Genomic DNA, 18913 nt, shown 5'->3' with positions numbered 1-18913 from the left:
CTCCTTGGTTAGAGGCTGCTCTCGAGGCAGAAGCTGCTCCCTGGAAACCAGCCATTGGTGCTGGGCTGAGATGCCTGAAACTGGGATTGCCTTCTGCTGTTGCCAGCTGCCAGCTATGTGTAAATACGAGTAAGTTGTACTCAGGCTCCCTGCCCCTTATTTAACTGCAAAATCAGCCTACGAGACTTCAAATATTTGATCTCATTCACCAAATGATTGCTGTTAGTGTCAAGGAACATGAACGCTGGGGAAAGGGGCGATGCAAAGATGTGGCCCCTGCCGCAGGTTTGCCTGGCGTGCGCCAGCGCAGCCAGGAGCCCTCCAAGCCCGTCCGGGAGAGGCTGCCCACTGCCAGCACACTCAGGCCCACACGAACGGGAGCTCATCCAAAGCCCGCGTCCGCCAGGCCGCCGGCGACGTTTCGCTAACAGCCCGGCTCTTCCTGACAGCACCGTGGCATACCTGGTGTTAGCTCTCAGCATGCGCTGTTCAGCTTAACACAACGGTGAGCAGGCGACTGCGGAGGTCTTCCAGCAGGAGGGGAAATTGCAAAGATTTAGGCGAGAAGGGGAGCACGGCCCCCAGCATGCCCTACGGCACACATGGGGCTCGGGGTTGGAACAGATGGGCACGGCGAGGACCTACGAAATACAGGCCCCTCGGGTTTAGTGATAATGTGGTATGACAGTATTTCATGTATTCGAGCAAAACAGACACAAGAATTAGTCAGGGAAAGAACATCCACAGATCATTTTGCTCCTGTTTTCAGCTCTGGATATTTTGCCAAAAGAGCTAAGCTGGAAACAAACTACTGTGTCCTATGGCTTCAAGGGTCAGGTTGCTGACTGGTATAAACACTGCTTCTCCGGCAGCAGCTGTCACCCCAGGGCACGCTCGCCTGCTGGGTTACAGTTTATGAGACCAGCAACGGAGCCAGTGGGAAGACCTCTAAACTTCCACTTTGAAGCTGGAAGCAAGTTGATTATTTGAGAACCAAAAATCTCCAACAGGGCAAAGACTTCCAGAAATGTTTAAATGCCACTGGAGGAGCTGTAGCTCATTTTTGCTGTTAATAATCTGATGCAGCTGTAATATTTTTTTTTCTACCCAAAGACAAATCACAGCATAAAAAAGACTGTGAGGTTACATTTTAGTTTTCTAGAAGCTGAGCTACTCATATTAATATATTATGAATGCATTGTAACAACAGTGCTAATAGTTTAATGATGAAATATCCAGGGTTAGTAGAATATATATATCATCTGCAAGTTCATTCTAGATACAATAAAACAGCTTATCATAAGTAATCATCTGTCACATTTTTAATAGGATAAATGTTATTTATACTTTATGCTGCAACATTTTATCTTTTGAGGGCAGAAACAGCAAGAAAGCGAAGCAGGGCTCAGCACTTGACCATGCAGCACCATGCAGTCATCTGCTCCCAAGCAGCAAAGGCTGCGGCCACAAGGCTTGCTGAGCTCCAGCTGCAGCCAGCAGCCATGCTCAGCTGCATCATCAGAGTGGGGTCAAAGGGGTCCTGCCAGAGGGCTGTGGGGTGGGGAGAAAGGTTATAAACCCAAGAGCCTGCATTAGGGAGCTGGGAGCTGCTGGGGTGTGGAGGAGCAGTGCTGGGATCCAGGCCCTGAGTCCTTGTGCTGGGATCCAGGCCCTGAGTCCTTCTGTCCACCGGTGAGAGCTGTTTTCACTTCCTCTGCAAGGGAAATGCTGTGGTGGAGTCCAGCTGGTGTCAGGAGAGGTTTTGCAGATGAGAGGAGGGGGAAAACATGCTGCGGCTAGTGGCTTCCCTTGTGTGTGAGCCTGGTATTTCCCAGGGCTGCGGGAAGGTGCCGTGGCTTCGGTTTCACATCCCTGGGGTGCCTCGGGGCAGGGCTTGGGTGCCCTGGGGGAGTGTGGGGAGCTGGTGGCTGTGTGCCAGCCCCTGTGCTGCTTTGGGCACTGCTCCACCCTTTGCTTTCTGGTAGTTCAGTTGATTAAAGCTTACTAACTTAAGCTGGGTCAGAAATGCTGCTTGCTGGAAAGACTTCTTAAACTGTTTTTTGGCTGGCAGCTTTTTGAAGTCTTTGACAAAGAGCAGTGGTAAACCTAGGTGGTACGTGCCATGTTTTATGTTGGTGCTATCTGCTTAGAAGTCATTTCTGATGGTAGATTGGAGAATTTTGTTGGTGCRGTATTAGCATGTAAATGCCATGATGGGATCTTACTTTGAAATATATGTAACATCAAGAAAGTGGGGAAAACATGTGAGGAATGCCATTTATTGTCCAACTTCTAAATTATTCTTAATGTTCTGACTATAGCCACAGTCTGTGTGTGCACTGGAAGCTTAGTTAAAAAACTGCTTCTCTGAAGCTCCCTGAGAAATGTTACCACCTGGGCAAAGGGGAGTCCTGAGGTCGGGTCTGCGCAGTGCTGCCTTGGCCTGTGCTTCCAGCCGTAAGGGGAAGGTGCAGAAAAAGCCAGCTGTGAGTGTATGGTTTTGTCTCTGCATCGCTCTACTCCAAAGTGCTCAATACTCTTCTGTTTTTCCAGCTGTAGATATTGTAACATCTTTATCTTTTTTGTTGTTTCTTTTTCTCACTTAAATCCACACTCAACAACTTTTTTAATACGGAAAAAACATTAAAAATGAGTTCTGTGTAGACTTGTGGACACATTCTGTTATCCCTGAGGAAGAAGTAGAGTAAAAATGCCTCCTTCATGGGATTCAGCTCTGTATGTGTTGTTTTTCCAGCCAATGCGTAGTTGAAAGTGTAGCCTGCAGCATTTGGGTTCTACCTGCCTCCAACATGGAAGGTTGCCTTTTGGTTGCTACCGCCTTGAACTGGCCGGAGGGCACAACATATTGAATTGGTGCTGACATCAAGGGTGAGGTCCTTGCATACCTCCGTGCTGTTGGGAAAACCTCCAAGGGGCCCATCCTTGTTTTTGTCTTCAGAAAAGATGCTGAATTTAATTTGTACTGCAGGCAGCCCAAGGGTTAAGTGCTTGACTAACAGTGATTTGCTTTCAAAAGACCTGACCTCTTTCTCTATGTTAAAAATAAAATAGCAGGAAGAGCAGCTGGCAACTCTAGCAGTAAAATACTCATATAACCTGTTAAAGAAATCGTGGGTGTTTGACATTCTAATGCTCTAATAAAAAATTAAAATTTACTCACTGGTCTTGTAATGTGAAAATCAATCTGCAAGCCTACAGCAGATGTCATGTAACATCAAGACAAAGTTGAAATATTACTTAGGCCCTGYAGGCACTTAGTTTGAGAAGAGAACCAAGTGAATTTTCCATTTATTGTTATGCTTGGGGAACACTGTGGAAGAATCACTGTATGGCTTCAAAAAGGGGGTTAAAAAGAATGCAGCAAGTGTCTTGGTGTGCTTTAGCATTAGAAAAGAGCAGGAGCACAGGTGGTTGCAAAATGCTTTCTCATGCTTTCCAGTTGATTCTTTTTCCCTTTCAAAACAATTCAGTCTGCTGCTCGGAAATGGGATGGTTATAAAGTAACAGCAAAACTGTGTCTATTGGTAACTTAATTTGGTGAGAGGCTAAAATGTGAGGAGGGGAAGTGCGGGGGGGGGGAAATACTTGGGCAAGTATCTAATCAAGTAAATAACTGGGGGAAGACAAAGCGCAGGCTTGTGAGCCTATTGTTTGCTGAACAAAGGGAAACTGATGGATTGTCCATGGGCTGACTCTTGTGTCTGTGGAATTCTCTTGCTGATTTGTCTATTCTGGCTCTGGAAGGTAAAAAGTAAAATTATGTCCTGCTTCTAACTGCAGACGTGTGGCAGCTAATTACAGTACACTTGATCTTAATTGGGAATTGCCATTAGTTACAGTATACTTGCTCAGGAGTTTCAGGGATAGGAGATGGAGAGTCCAAGCTGCAGAAGGCTATTGCCAGCTGGATCACTCAGTTTGATTTTTGTCAATTACTGTTTTCTATTTATGTACCTACAAAGCAGAGAGGATAAAATCTGTCTGTCCTAATTGTTTTGAGCTTTTTAGCAAGTATTTTTGGACTACATGTAGACTTTCAAGAGACCAATAACTAAATTTCTACATTTTGTTTAATGTTCTGCAGAATCTTATCTCTTCCTATTTCAAACAGCTTCCTCTTTCAGTCTTGAAAACACTTTGTACCAGAACTGTTGAAATTTGAAACTAATTTTTTTTATGGTAGTGATAGCACATTAAGCACATGTTAAGCTTCCTCATTTAAGTTTATCCTTGAGTTTTATACTATATCACTGCTTGACAATTTAAGATGAACTGCAGATACTGAAGACTTTTAAATTGCTCCCACGCAGATAAATGGGAGCTTTGTCATTGGTTCCCTGGAGATAGGATTAAGACCCGGATAGATGCATATAATGTGTTGTAACACATGCTAATATGCTTCCTGCCTGAACAAGCACAATTCTAAGTACTTTTGAAGCTTGTCCCTGGTTTTCTGACACAAATGCTACTATCTGATCAACTGGCAATTGAAACTGTTCAGTATGTGATCTCACCATTAATTTATGAGGAATAAAAACAGCAACCCTGCAATAGGATTGATCAAATGACTCCCAGTCACTGGTGCTAAATCACACGGGAATACAAATGGAAATGCATTAAATCCACGTAAGCACCCAATGAATTCATAATGAGCAGGTGCTGTCACCGTGATAACAATCTGTAATGCCAGAAAAGAGTTTAGAGGCAGTGAGAGCTCTTCTTTTTAGAGTCCACAAGCATGATAAATTGAGATTTTCATTCAAACCCTATATAGGCTTTGTCTAAATGGCCATGAACAAAGGGGAGAAAACCAGAGAAAGTATAAAATTTTATGAAGATTTTAGTTTTATGATGTACTACTCATAATTCTCAGATATTCCTATTACATGCTAAAAACTTTTTTCTTCCCCCCTCAGCTTGGAATTTCCTGTAGTTGGGGACAGGATTTTCAAAGGAAAAGCCAAAGTTACACACACTGCTTATTGTAAAGTCTTACAGTTATGTTTATCTGACTCTTGCTCCAAAAAGTGCATTCTGCACTACTTTAGTCTTAAAAACCTGCAGTTATGCTTTTTTTGTGTGTGTGTGACTAGGCACTAAGTTCTAGACTTGAGTCCCTTAAAATCATCTGTCTTTGACAGAAACAGCTCAGCTGTCACTTGAAAGTACTCAGTGGATTATGGTGGTGTCTGACTAGCTTGAACTTCTGCGAGCTGTAAAACATACACTATCGCAACCACTGCATCCTCACCTTGAGATTTAGCAACAGCTAGCTTGGCTGCTGAAATCAGAAGAACAGTCAGTAAATGGAGCACTGATTTTAGGTGTATGGATGGCCTACAGATCCATCAGTGCCTTACTAACATTCCTCCAACACACTAAAAGGCAGAGTAATAGGAATCAAGAAAGCCAAAGCAGACAAGCTGGGAAGTTTGTCCCAGGTCTTTATTTAGAAAAAAGCTAGGGTATGTGTCATTCTCTCAGCTTCATCCTGTTCCTGCAGTTTACCCTAAGACAAATAAAATGCTGCACTTCCTATGACAGCAAGCGCTGAGTACCTATCTCCAACAGACCACATGCTTTTGACTTTACTAAATAGCCAGACAAGGATGACAAAGTGCAACCTTTAGCACTGAACCCTGCCTGTCCTGTTGCAAATTTACAAACTCCATTAGTAAAATAATACAAATCATGTTTACCTATTCTAGTTCAAATACACCAGATTACTTCAAAGAAGCTTGTACTTGGTTGTTTTGACTCCTTGAAGGCCAGTCACCTGCAGGTCTAATACCCTGGCCCTGTTTCCAGTTAGCGTTAGCATTTTCAGTGGTATGAACAAAGAAAAAGCAAATAAATGCCTCTGTCCATTGAGTAGTGACCTTGTTAAATCAAAAGTTATCCTGAGCATCTGTTGTAGGCAGCACTTCCCAGTGCTGTGGCCTTCTCCAACCGCAGTATGATAGGAACATGCATTAGCTCTGGAGGATTGATCTAGCAACTAAATCATCAGCGCAAGGACATTTCAATGAGAAAATGAATAATTCCTTACTCTGATTATGTTGATTAATTCTGTTATGTCAGCAGCCCTTGGCACAGCCAGTGACAGCAGCCATTCTCATATGGAAAAGATCTGATTTGAGAGCCAAGAACCTTAAAGAGGAATTTTGTACTGTGATGTAATAAAATAATATTAGCAAATGATGCAAAAGCAACTATAATTTAAAGTACAGCCACAAAAATGCCCAGCCTTTCTTCAATTCCATAAGACTGTGTAGCAATGTATAATTGTTTTGCATTTGAAACCAGCCAAGATAAAAACTGTCATTGTTTCTGGAATTGACCACTGACAGATGGACTCAACTATAGAAGCTTCTGGACTGCATGAAGTTGAGCACAAATTCAATCACAGGTGCCAGTTTCACAAATAAGTAATAACTGTCACAGTGGCTGGCATCCTACTTCCCTCACTTCAAGTATGGTTACGCAGAAGGCTAATCAAGGCACCTAGCAGGTACATAATTTAAGGGGGGGTAGGTCTTCACTAGCATGTGAAACTGGGTGGCCCTAGCATTTCATTTTTCAAGGGGGATGTGGCTTTCAGATGTAGCATTAACTGGCTTCCTCTCCGGCTCTGAAGATGAGCACTTGAAATGCACAGTTCAGGTTGTCTCCCTCTCCAGTATGTCTTCTTGCCTGTAGCTGTCATAACCAAGTTGCACTGTGTGTCAATTTGCTTTTATCTTGGATGCATTCCAGCTCATATGTCTCTTACTCATTTGGTATGAGAGGCATTTAGGAGGGAAGTATCAAAGCCAGGCTCCTCAGTCCTGTTTTGTTAGGAAATATGCATTTGGCAATCCTAGCATCATTAAAAGTTATTCTCAATAGGATATGCTCTGCCAGCATATAACCTTTAGCTGATAAGAAACAACAGAGAGCACCACAAAAGCAGACCATTCTATAACCACTTCAGATATTTCTGGCAGATAATAAGAAATAACATTCTTGAACTTAAGCATGGCATTTAGGAAGTCTGTGTTCTACTAGCCGCTAAGCTTGAGTAATACTCGAGGTGGCTGTCATAGTATCCAGCTCTGTCAGCTGCTAATGTCACAATCCTCTCAATATTTCCCTACAGGGGACAGCTAAATGCTATCAACTATATTTGTGGATTCGTAATTAATATATGTTGATTTTTCAAATCAGTATCAGATACTTCTGCAAATGCCATTCCCTCAGCTTAGGTCTGCCAATGACTTGTCTTGTACCAGTGCATTTGTGCAGGATGGTATTTGAACCCAGCATACCTTTGTGCTTTCTCATCTTACCTATTCACACACAGGGCTTGTTTCTTACAGAATTTTGGGGGTTTTGGTACTGTGTACAAGGAAGAGAACTGAAGGCAAGGCACAGAAGACATTGGTCTCCTTTTGATCCAAAGAGAAACTATCTGATAGATTTTAGTGGCAGAAAGGATAATCAAGTTTTATTGCAACAAAAATGTTGATGTACTGAGGGCGCGCTTGTATGACTGCATTTAGTCCCAGTGATTAATATGTAATACTAAAAAATGCTGGAAAGGTAATGTTGAAGTAGATGGAGAACTATATTGATCTGCTTTGCCTACATAAACAAAGAAGTTACTTTAATGTTAATTTACACAGTGTGTATGATAATGTGCTTTCCAACTATTCAGGAGCAATCAATATTCATGAAAATTCAAGAGATAATGCAGTTGACTTTTATTGTGCAGACCAAAAAATGAAGTCACCAACCCACCACTACATTAGGTTTATGAAAACAGTTAACAAAATTACTGTAAAAATAACTTAATTTCTGATGAGCAAATGGAAACAAATTGTCCTGCCCTCCCACATTCCTGTGGGAAGGAACTGATGGGGTGGGGAGCAAAAAGCTTTGAACTGTTACACTCAGTAACTCAGGGACAACAAAGCTTCAGTTGCTTAGGGGAATAAATCCATTCCCCTGTTTTCTTCCCCAGCTCCTCAGTTTGTACCAATAAGTCTCATTTGGAGTTACTGTACAAGTCCCACACTCTTTATTCTCAAACCTGATATGTAAGTACCCAATAGAGCTATTCTAACGGCACGTACACAAGTCATAAATGAAGCATATAYTCAACTCCTTTCAAATGTTTTTAGCTCCCCAGCAGATTAAGCTTAATCTTCAGGTTCCTCATAATGTGCATACCCACTAGCATAGGTCCTTCCTAAATTCAAACTGCTGAATACATCTGTTGTCTCTGTATCAGAATCTTTCCCTCCCTCATCGTTGTCATCTTCATCATCATCCTCTGCTTCATACTCATCATATTCATCCTCACGGTCACCTGCATCTCCAGCCTTGCTGGTGGAGAGGCTCTTCCAGTAGACATCATAACCAGAAGCTCCATCTGCATCTTCACTTCCAGTCTGGCGGCCAAACTTCAAAGAGCGCGCTGCAGGCAGAGGAAAACCATTGTGTTCTCACCCATCAACAACAATCTGAACAGAGCATCTGACATTTCCATCCTCTTTCACTGCTCAAAGAGCATATAATGCTGGACTTCTTCTGAACCCAACATTTTCAGATTTAATCCTTACTATAGCAGAACCTTTCCACTACACTCTCCCTCCCAATGCAGTCATGTTTGTATAAACAATAACTGCTGCCTGAGTATGATTTTTGGCTTTAGAATATACCTTTGTTATTCTATTCAAGAAAATGTATAACTGGACATGCTGTGTAGATATATAATACATATTCAGATTTATTAGAGTGATTAATAGGTAGATTGTATGGATGTCATCAAATGACACTTTTAGATTCATTAGTCTGCTTCTTGTAGATGACATAAAGGCTTAAATGGTGACTGCATGCAGTTTCAATAACTAAAATCTGAAACTAAACAAAACTTTCATTGTCAGCATCAGCTAACGATTACAAGAGATTCTGCTCAATTCTAGAACTAAATAGGACAAAAATTCTCCCAAAATAAATGCAACAAAGCTTTGCAAAACAACTGAAAGTAATTAGTAATAGTAAGTAATTAGTAACAAATCAGTAATTTACTCAATGTTCCCATGCAGAAAAGCAGCCATCAGTGGTGCTGGCATGATGCCATTTAAAACCCAGACTCCTACAAAATTCACTTTTTAGCTGGAGAAGCAGCCTTACTTGACATGCTCAGATCCTTTGTTTGCTGAGTTTCATGTCCACATTTAGGGCAGGGAGGCTCTTTTCCCTTTTCCTGCTTAAAAACCTTACTTCGCACATGGTCATCACAAAAGCAAGCCTGTGGGGTGAAAGGAGAATGAAAAGGCTAAACATTTTAACCATAGCAGAATACTCTTCAGCAAGAAGCATACAAAAAAAAAAAATCTAACAGCAATAGGATTTTCTGGTTGAGATTAAAATTAATGAGCTCTATCTGCAGTGGAACTGGAGTCTGTATATTATGCGCAGAGCAACTACTTCTGTGTTGACTATAGTTTCATGATTACCTGGGGAAGAGGCTGCATAATGGTGCTGATAGGTAGAGGGAGTAATGTATTCAAGGACAGGGTTATACTGCTGGCCACAAGGGGCCTGGGAAATTTTGGCTTACACAGAGAAGTGTAAGCTTGCTTAAAGTACAGTCAGAGATGTAGGCCAGTGTATAATTATGCAGTGACCTGAAGGCAAGAATTAGAGATTGAAATTTCATGTGCTGAGTACCAAAGTACCAGCAAGGAGATCTGGAGAAAGGAGCAATTTGGAGAATGAAATTGATGTCATGGAGACTGCTGAAGAAATTGAGGATTTAAAAAGCAGGAAACATGGCAAGAGGAATAACAGCAGGCAGTGAATCAGTGTCTGAAGTAACCTGGGGGATGCTGATGGTGAAGCAGGTAGAATTTTTTTTATACAAAACTTCTTGAATGTGTTTAAAAAAAAAAAAATGATTAAAACAAATGAGCCTGTGCATGTGTGAAAATGGATCAGTTGTGGAGAAGACTTCTTGGATTCAGACTGCAGTGTTTTCTAGTCAGATCATCACTTGATTGGGGTTTTTTTGTTGTTTTTTATTTTTTTAAAAAAACTTTTTAAAATGTCTTAGTTCTGTGTTGGATCAGAAAACATTCCAAAGCCTTGGATTCTGTCCAAAAGCAAGGATTTGGTTTTTTTGGAAAGGTCAAAACATGGTGCAGTCCCAATTTAAATGTGAGGGCTGAAAAAAGTCAGGATCACCACACCTTGCATGAGGATGCATAATACCGGCTTTTGGTAGCAGGCAAACAGTCAGAAGCCCTTTTGTCCCCCAAAAGTCTGTTCCCAAGTTTCAGAAACAAATACAAAAAGTATGAATTTTCTGAGTAACGTGGAGGAAGACATGACAAGGCTTGGTAGCAGCCTGGGAGGCTAAGGAGAACAAGTCCAAAATTACAACTACTTGCAACTGTCTTTGCTCTTTACCTTACAACGCAGGCATGAATGCTGCCCAAGCCTGTTACAGGAAACACCTGTTGGAGAAAATCCATATATAAAATTCAGTATTTGAAAACTGCAGAGCTGTAATGTTTTTACACCTTGTAGAAGTATGTAATAATGTAGTATTTTGAGGCATTTACTTCAGGATTACTTCTGAGGCATGTACTTTGGAAACATGAATTAGGTTGGTTGTTTTTTTTTTTTCTCTCCATAGAGTAGTTTGTTTTGATTCTATTTTACTAGATTTTCAAGTCTAAGCCTCATTTCAATAAATTAACCTTATACAAAGTGTAGGTTGGAGAGGAGAAAGTTAATCACTTTTTGTTTCCAAATTTTTACAAACATAGAGGATTCAGAGCGTTTGGTATTAAGTGACTTCATCTTTTTTTTTTTTTTTCCTTCCTTCCCTTGTAATGCCAAAGGAAGGAGCATTTTGCAGTCATTTTAAACAATGTCATGGCAGTCTTCAATACCTTTATCATCCCATTTAAAGAGAATCTAAGAACACTTAAAACTTTCAAATGCCAAATCTGGAGAAGTTTTGTTCTGTATATTCTGCCACATCCTCAGAAAATGTACTTTATGGCACACAACATTATATGAAAACCTGTCCAACTCTGTTAAAGAATTACAGCTGGCACATAAGTTGTAAAGAGTAGAATCAGTGCTCTCCTAAAATCTAGCTTCAAATTGATTTCTTTACTCCACTAGAGGGAGTACAGTAAAAGCAACCACACAGGAATTTATAGCTGTATGAAGCTGGGTGGATAGTTACTCCTTGAGAGGCAATAATATATATTCTGTCATGAGTCTTTTGAAAAGTACTCACTCTCTCCACTTTGTTTTACCCTATGGTAACAAAGCTTTTCAATCTGCAGTAATAAATATCATGAGTTCTCCACATAAGCAGGACATCCATGGGAGTTAGAGATTTCTCATATGTTTAAAGATAGAACTGGAAATGCTAATCATATATTCAGACATTTCTGGAGTAATCTGCACTTTAAAAAACTTCTCTCTGTGCTGGAATGTAACAGAACTTTTTTCACAGCTAGAATGGGACGTAGGCTACAACTTTTGACCATATTTAAACTTAAGATGTTATATAAAGGTGCAGGTTTTATAATCCCATTATCACATGCTGACAGAACTCCTGCCCCTCTACCAGGATTGCACTGTGCCAAAAAACACTGAACATAGTGAAAACCCTCAGAAAGCAAGTTCTTCATTCAGAGTATGACATCACATCTATGAATTAAAAGCTTCCAACAATCAGTGGATGAAAACATTCCTGTAGAACAGCTGTTGCTGCTTCAATATTGCTATACAGAAAGACATTCTGGCAGAATACATCAAGGGAAGCTAATCAAGGCTTAGAAAACAGTTGGCTGGGAAAAAAGGATGGGAGATAAAAAGGAGATGAGAGATTTCTAAAGATACAGATTATAAAATTAAAATCACAAGTATTCTGAATTGGGAGAAATCAATTAAGCCAAGAGATTAGTCAGTTCTGTAGAAGTCTTATACATGATAGAGTGCCTTGAATTTCTGTAAGGATTGAAAATGTAATAGAATACATACATACAAGTTTTGGAAGGGACAAACTCTTGTCTCCTAGAATAAATCAAATATTAACAGGGGATAGGAAGGAAATGCTTCTGCAATAGACTAATTATTTCAAACATGCTTATTCTTGGGGGTTGTTTTTAAACGTCTCTAACAGCTCTTTCATCCAGAGATGGGTAGTGGACTAGTCAAGTCAGATATGGTAATCCTGTCATCTTAAAAATATCAGTTTCAGGGTTTTTTTGTCCACACATAAATTTAAGTGGAACAGGACATAAGAAAATTCAGCTACCTGTTCTTTGCTCAGTAACAGTGGGCTGTATTGCCACTTGATACATGTACTGAGTTGATATGGGCCCATGGTTCATTGAAATCAGTGGAAAAAACTCACACTGAGTTCATGCTTTGGATGAACACTATTTCTGACACTTCCTTCCAAGCTCACCCTTCCTGTCTCAGTATACCAGGTGGTTACTGCCTCATGAGTCATGGCCTTCCTCAGGACTGGCTGCTTCTGCAAAATCAGCAGGTGTTAACCCTTTGTCAACATACAGGTCATCATCTGTACATCCAGAGCAATCTGGGAAAGCTTAGCCGGACTAGGCACAGCCAGTAACATTTAAGGCAACTGCTTTCCAAGAGGAACAAGCATTCAAAAGTAGCTTATCAGAGGTGAGAAGAGTGGAAAGAAGCTGCTTCCTGCCTGCAGAGCCTTTGAGGAATCTAAAAGACAGCAACAGCAGCTCAGCAGTAGTCCTGGCCACTGCTAACAGTGCTGCTTTGGAGAGTGCTGGCTCCAGCAGAGGCAGCTTCCCATGGGAGGTCTGTATGAGCCAGGCAGGAAAACGACTGCCATGTACAACCCAGCACCAAGGAAAGTTGGAGACAGAAGGTCTAGTTTAGCTAGTAGCGGATCAAGGGCAAGCACGTAGGAAACAGAGGCCCTTTCCTCCAGTGATGGTAAAAGCAGGCTATTTGGAAAAGGCACTTGGAAAAGGCACTGCCAGAGTATCCTGGGGCACAGAGGAAGAAATTTGAGTCTGCTTAGCTCTGGTAAAAGGGACTATGAATGGCTAACTTACATTTAAATGTCTCTGCTTCCAAAACCTGGCAGCTGGCTTGATGTTCAAACTGATCATCTTCACAGAGGAAATTGTGGCAAAAAGAACAGGCGAATATTCTGCCTCCTACAAGATTTATCAAGGCAAAATAATCAGCGAGAGGCATAGGCATCAAATTCTGCTCCACAAACAATTTAGGCAGTTCTATGTAGCTTTAACTAAAGATCATTTCGCCCTTCTGCCACGAAATGCTTCAACAAAAAGTCCTAAGTTAGACACTGCTATCCATTATTACACTGAAAAATACTGCATATCCTAGCAATCCAAGACAGCACAAATATAAAGCAAGTATCACTTCTAGCAGTCATCTTCGTTTTAATTCAACTACGGCACTGAGCATTTTTTAATTGGATCAGATCCTCTCTCACCCACCATTTTTCCCTCCCTCCCAAACTCTAACCTCTGATGTACACTGAAATACATATTTTAAAGAAATTCCACAAATGGAGATCAGTATCATTTGCCAAGCAAATGGAAATCCAAGTACCCATACCAGTGCAGATGAAAGGAGTGAGAATGGCAGAAAATTATGTTGACTCTTTGATGTGGTGCTTAATTATGTGAAGCACTTGGATGACAGGACAGTTAATACTCTAGAGTATATAAACACCCCTGAGTGGAGCATTGCTGAGCATGAGTTAGGCACATCATTCACATTCCCCCTTGTATATGGTCTGTTTTTAAGATGGGGAAAATGTCTAGCTTTAACTAGACACAATGTATTAGTGAAAAGGAAAGATGTTATGTTAAGGACATGAATACAATAACTTAAACAATGTGGGGGTGGTGGGTGGCAAGTATAGTTGAGATCTTATTTGTCAAATATGAGCAATTTACCATGATCCCAGACACTTCTTTCACACTCAATACATTCCGCATCTGTAAGAGGGCAGATACACGCATGTGTGCTGAGACATTTCCTCCCATGACACACCCAAGCTTCACAGAAATCACAAATTGCACCCTGCAATTACAGAAAGATATGATTTTAGCACTTCTGCAACACCTAGAGACGCTTTTCTTCCATAAGCCTGAATGTATCCAAGTATTCATTCTCTCAGTAGGTTCAATCCAGGTGAGCAAGAGAATATGAAATACATCTGTATTCTAACCAAGCTGCTTGAGTGTTCAGCTCTTCTGTTTGGTATTCACTTCTGCAGGATGAAATGTAATCAAAAGTAACTTATTTTTCTCCTTTTCCTGTTTTTGCTTTTTTACATTTCATATCTAAAATCTTATGCATGAAAATAGTGTCCTCTAGCTGAAACCTGTGAGATTCATAAATGATAGCAATGATCTGGCAAAAATGAAATTTAAAAAACAAAAACCAAAATACCTCTAGATTCTTACAGCTGACATCATCTATTTAGATTTTAAATCACACTATATTAGAAAACAAGCTCCATAGACAGCAAAGGTCAAATAACTGAAATATAAATTACACCTTTTTTCTTAAAAACTACAAGAACTRCATATCAACTGTACCTTAACTGTAGCATTTAAGAAGCCTCCTCATCCCATATGTAACAAACTAGCATGTGCATGCATGTACACACATGAAACTGGCGTAACAACGGCACACCCAAATTAACTGTTAATTAAAATAGTGTTGCAGTTAAAGGCATGGAAAGACTTCAGGAACTTGGGACAGGAAGGGCCAGCCGTGTTACTGAGATCAGCTGACCGCCAACTGGAGGCAGAAATAGGACAGATGTTTAGTCCATAGAGCATTTAATCCAGAGGCTATGGCATGCCATACCTTGCTGCCCAGAACTGAATAACCAACTTGTCCTTCTAAAGAGCCAAAAATCCAAAGGCCAGAAGTGACAACCTTCTCTGCCCAAGTGATTTGTTTTTAAATAAAATTCTCACCTAATACCATGGAACAGATTGCTCTCTGCAATACTGAGAGGTCAGCAAGAAAAGCAAGTCCACTGGTTTCTATGGGATGATTCTAGATTTTAATGGAGACTGGAAATTAGGTATGGGGCACATAAGCTCCAGTGCTGTTAATGCACATGTTCAGGGCTTGCCACCAATCCAGATCTGTTGACACCCAGGACATAGGTGAGAGTTTGCTGGAATCAAATACAAAAAGGCATAATTTAGGTTCCCAGTTTAAGGGGAAAAAAAATCAGTTTGTGATGGCACGATTAGAGAAAAACCTGGGCTTGATACATGCTGTCATTATTCTGTGGGGCCTGGATGGGGTTTTTTGTTTAGGAAAATCTGAATAGAATAATCTCTTAATGCAAAAAATCTGTATACATACCACCATTGCTAGTCCAGTACTATACACACCAGCATGTTTTATGACACAGTCTGAAGACTTCATCATACATTTGGTTTTTCCTGTTTAAAAAGTGGCAAGACAACCAGAAGAAAGTTACATAAAATCAAAATAACTTAGACTGATCATATAAGAGCAGTGATTCAACCAAATACTTGTATTTAATGTACACCCAAGGTAAAAATAATGCAAACAAACCTCTACAACCTCCATCCACCCTCACATCTCCCTTAGATCAAATTAATTACTGTCTGTTTTCAGTCAAAATGTCTTGTGCTAGTGCTGATAATAAGGCTATGTGTTATTTTGCTATATTTTTTGAGGCATGCTGAACATATTGCCAAGATTTCAAACGTCAAACCACAGTACAAAATAACTTAGGTCAATGTCAAGCAATGATATTCTGAAAAGTTGTGTTTACTACTGCCACTAGTTCTGTCCCACCATAAAACCATCATGTGCTGTGAGCAAGGCTGAGGTCTTCTGGAAAAAATACAGCTGTGCCTATCTGAAAAAACACATTTGCACATAATGATTTAATTATTTAGAGCCACCTGGAATGGTGATGTGGGTGTTTTGTTTTGTTTTGTTTTTTAAACCATGTAAGGGGTTACTTACTAGCCTAAATACTCTTCTCTATAGGCAGTGGTTGGAGGGAGAAAAAGCTGTAGCCTGCACTTCAAGTCTTTCTGGCACAGGTAAGCAATTAGGGTGATGATTTTCCCCTACTGCTTGCCTCTGTGGCTCCACCAGAAAGATCCCTACTCTGTATGCAGCTATATAAGCAAAATAACCTGTTTAACTAGCCCAGGTTATTGCACTGGGGTCATATCAACAGTTAAAGTTGTCTTGCCACAGACCCCTTTGTTTCTGTTACTGCCTATGTGAAGGAACCAGCAAATGTTGCTCCTTGCAGACCCATTCAAGAGCTGCCAAAACCAAATTCTACTCTGAAAAAGCAGTTAAACAAAAGCAGTATAAAGCAGTATGCAGCATCAGCTGAATTTTGTATCAGCTTGTCTGGCAGATACCAAATGGCATGAAGAGCGAGGAAGGACCACTGGTGGTCATAGCCAAGCAAGATGAGGTGGTGGGGGGTATTACTGGGTCTACCGCAGCATAATACAGCTACCTTGCTCCCATCCCTCAGGATTTCTCTAAGAAAGATGCTGTTGGTATATGGARGCTGTCACCAAGGCTTGATTAAGCACCAAACAGCTCTAATGGTCTTTGTCCTGGCACACCCTGGGACTCAACATCATGTTGAGTGTTGTTATTAGGAATACTTTTTCTCCAGAAACATACTGCAGATTAAATGATTTCAACACGCGGGAGTTAGTTTCAGATGTATAATATATTGGAAAATAGACRATGCATTTTTAGCAGTTCGTTGCATGATGACAGAAGGAAGACTGATGAATGATGAAGCATTAAAGAATGCCACTGCACACTAACAGTCTGACTTCCAGAAATGCTCAGCAGCTGCAGGTCCCATCAAAGGCAATGGCAGCTGCAGATGTCAGCAGCTCTGAGAGTCAAACTGCAAAAAAGCCAAATTCTAGCACATGTAAATAACATGAAAAGCATATTATATAACAAACCCGTGCAAGGGGCATAATGGACTGTTGCTTTAATTGATTTTAAAGTGATCAGCAATGATATCCCCAAAATGCAATATTTATTGGTTTTAAAGAGCACGTTTTTGGCAGTCAGTGCCTTTTTAACTTTGCTGCCGATATGAAGCAATCCCATGCACAGTTAGTCTAGGGAATGGCCAGAGACAAATGTTCTCAGTCCTAGAAGGCAGTAAGACAACTTCTTCTAAAGATCAAATATTGAAAACAAACCTAGGGGAAACCCTTGGTGTCAGGGGCATATGCACTAGTTTGCATGATCGTGCAAGAGTCTTCCCAAGGAGCAGATTCACAGCAGGTGTAAAAGAACCTGCTGCAGACATTAGAGGTACTCCAACTGTTTAAAGTTTAACAGTACAAAAGGGACCAAGCATAGCATGTCTTTCCTTCATCATTTCCACTTACCACACTGTGCACAAATGGGTAATTTCTGAACTGAGTTACAGAAGTAGCAAAAAGCTCTGTTCTTCTGTCGTCTAGGCACATGGAGGGAAAAAAATGAAACAGCATTAAACAAGACCTATAAAATGCTTGGAACTAATTAATACTAAACTGTTGGTTTTAGAAGGGGAAAAAATACTCACCTTTGGCACTTATCACATTCCTAAAGAAAAGAAATAAAATACTGATAATTACTCTATGTAAAACATACAAAATGTACAGATTCCATAGTGACTCTGAATTAAGCTCTGATTAGATAACAAACTTTTTATTGAAGCACTATACCTCTGATGTTAATGTAACCTTTACTATAAAGGAAGAAAGGTAGGAAGAAGAGCATTCTAATGGCATTAAAATATAGCCAGTGTATCATTATCAAAAGTTTTACATCATTTAAAATCAAATATTTTAATATCAAATATTTTAGGTTATTTTACCATTGAGGCATTACAAGGATGTTTGGCTAAATCTATGTTTGCTCTTGAAGCCCTTATCTGCTTTTCACGTTCACGACGATTCTCAGCTTTCTTTCGAGCACCAGTCTTCTTTTTAGGCATTTTTCACTTCCTGTAGGAAGGAAATAAAGATATGTAATGAATGCACACAAGAACATACATGTAAACACATGGATATGCATGACATCCAGCACTAAAACTGAATTTGGAGTTCCCACCTGTTAACTGTGTTTCAACTCCATTCATTTCCTTTTCTGACAGTTTCCTTTTCTTTTCAAACACAAAATAAGGGTCTGTCCCAAAAAACAAGAAAAATCTTGTGACCTGAAAAGGACTGTGCTGCCCTACACCCTGTGCTTAACTATTTCTGAAATGTTTTGCCCTTAAAATAATGTTATGCTCTGTAGGGTCGTTTGTGATGGGCCTTCTGTTTTTAGTTTGCCTTGTTGCCTATTTAATAGGACAATATTCAGCTCACTTTCACTTCTTTCTCCTCTCGTGCTCAGTAACTGTTTATTTCAATCAGTTAAAAAGCATTCTTCAGGTAACAGAATTGGGGTGTACTTCAAAAATGCAAATTTCACACTTCACAAAGGCTTAGAAAACAAAATATCATTACCATAGACTTAAGAGCCATGACAAAGGGACGTCTGTACTGCCTATTTATTGTTCCAGCGCATTAGCAATAATGAAGCGCAAAGCAGGCATTGCTTTGAAGGTGCCACTGTTTCCCAAGAAGGGTTTTACTAATTTAATTCCATCTAGTTCAATGTGTGTCTGTTCTAACATTCTAGGAGGGAACTAATGTAATTCAGCGGCAAGACTGTTAGGCAATCAGACCACTGCTCTGTTGTCATCTCTACAATGAACTCTGCGATGCTCACAAAAGCTTAATTTACTCTTGCAGTGTCCCTA

General features: G+C 40.3%; 1 protein-coding gene across 3 annotated transcripts; it reads right to left on the bottom strand.

The window, feature by feature from the left end:
* Positions 1 to 7739: 7739 nt before the first annotated feature.
* ZNF330 (zinc finger protein 330) lies at positions 7740 to 18315 on the bottom strand. Of its 3 annotated transcripts, XM_026074436.1 has the most exons (10): positions 18217 to 18310; positions 17981 to 18110; positions 17687 to 17706; positions 17508 to 17578; positions 15451 to 15530; positions 14016 to 14142; positions 13140 to 13244; positions 10477 to 10523; positions 9199 to 9316; positions 7740 to 8479 (listed from the first exon to the last, which is right to left on the bottom strand). In XM_026074436.1, the coding sequence occupies exons 2-10, from the start codon at positions 18098 to 18100 to the stop codon at positions 8202 to 8204; spliced, it is 966 nt and encodes a 321-aa protein (XP_025930221.1). In that variant the 5' UTR covers positions 18101 to 18110; positions 18217 to 18310; the 3' UTR covers positions 7740 to 8201. The 3 variants fall into 3 exon arrangements, with proteins under 3 accessions (XP_025930221.1, XP_025930224.1, XP_025930222.1); XM_026074439.1 differs by lacking the exon at positions 10477 to 10523 and having other exon boundaries at positions 14016 to 14057; positions 15454 to 15530; positions 18217 to 18315; XM_026074437.1 differs by lacking the exon at positions 13140 to 13244 and having other exon boundaries at positions 18217 to 18312.
* Between the last annotated feature and the right edge of the window lie 598 nt (positions 18316 to 18913).

The sequence above is a fragment of the Apteryx rowi genome, unplaced genomic scaffold, assembly GCF_003343035.1.
Source record: "Apteryx rowi isolate R43461 unplaced genomic scaffold, aptRow1 scaffold_389, whole genome shotgun sequence".
In the NCBI taxonomy this organism is placed as follows: domain Eukaryota; kingdom Metazoa; phylum Chordata; class Aves; order Apterygiformes; family Apterygidae; genus Apteryx; species Apteryx rowi.
Note: the sequence above shows the minus strand (reverse complement) of the source record. Positions and strands in the feature narration are given on the sequence as shown.

Coding starts and splice junctions, on each gene's coding strand:
- ZNF330 (XM_026074436.1), bottom strand. CDS start 18,100: ATGCCTAAAAAGAAGACTGGTGCTCGAAAGAAAGCTGAGAATCGTCGT. Junction 13,245..14,015: donor AAGAAGTGTCTGGGATCATG/GTAAATTGCTCA, acceptor TAAATCTTGTAG/GAGGCAGAATATTCGCCTGT. Junction 10,524..13,139: donor GGAAGCAGAGACATTTAAAT/GTAAGTTAGCCA, acceptor TTTCTCCAACAG/GTGTTTCCTGTAACAGGCTT.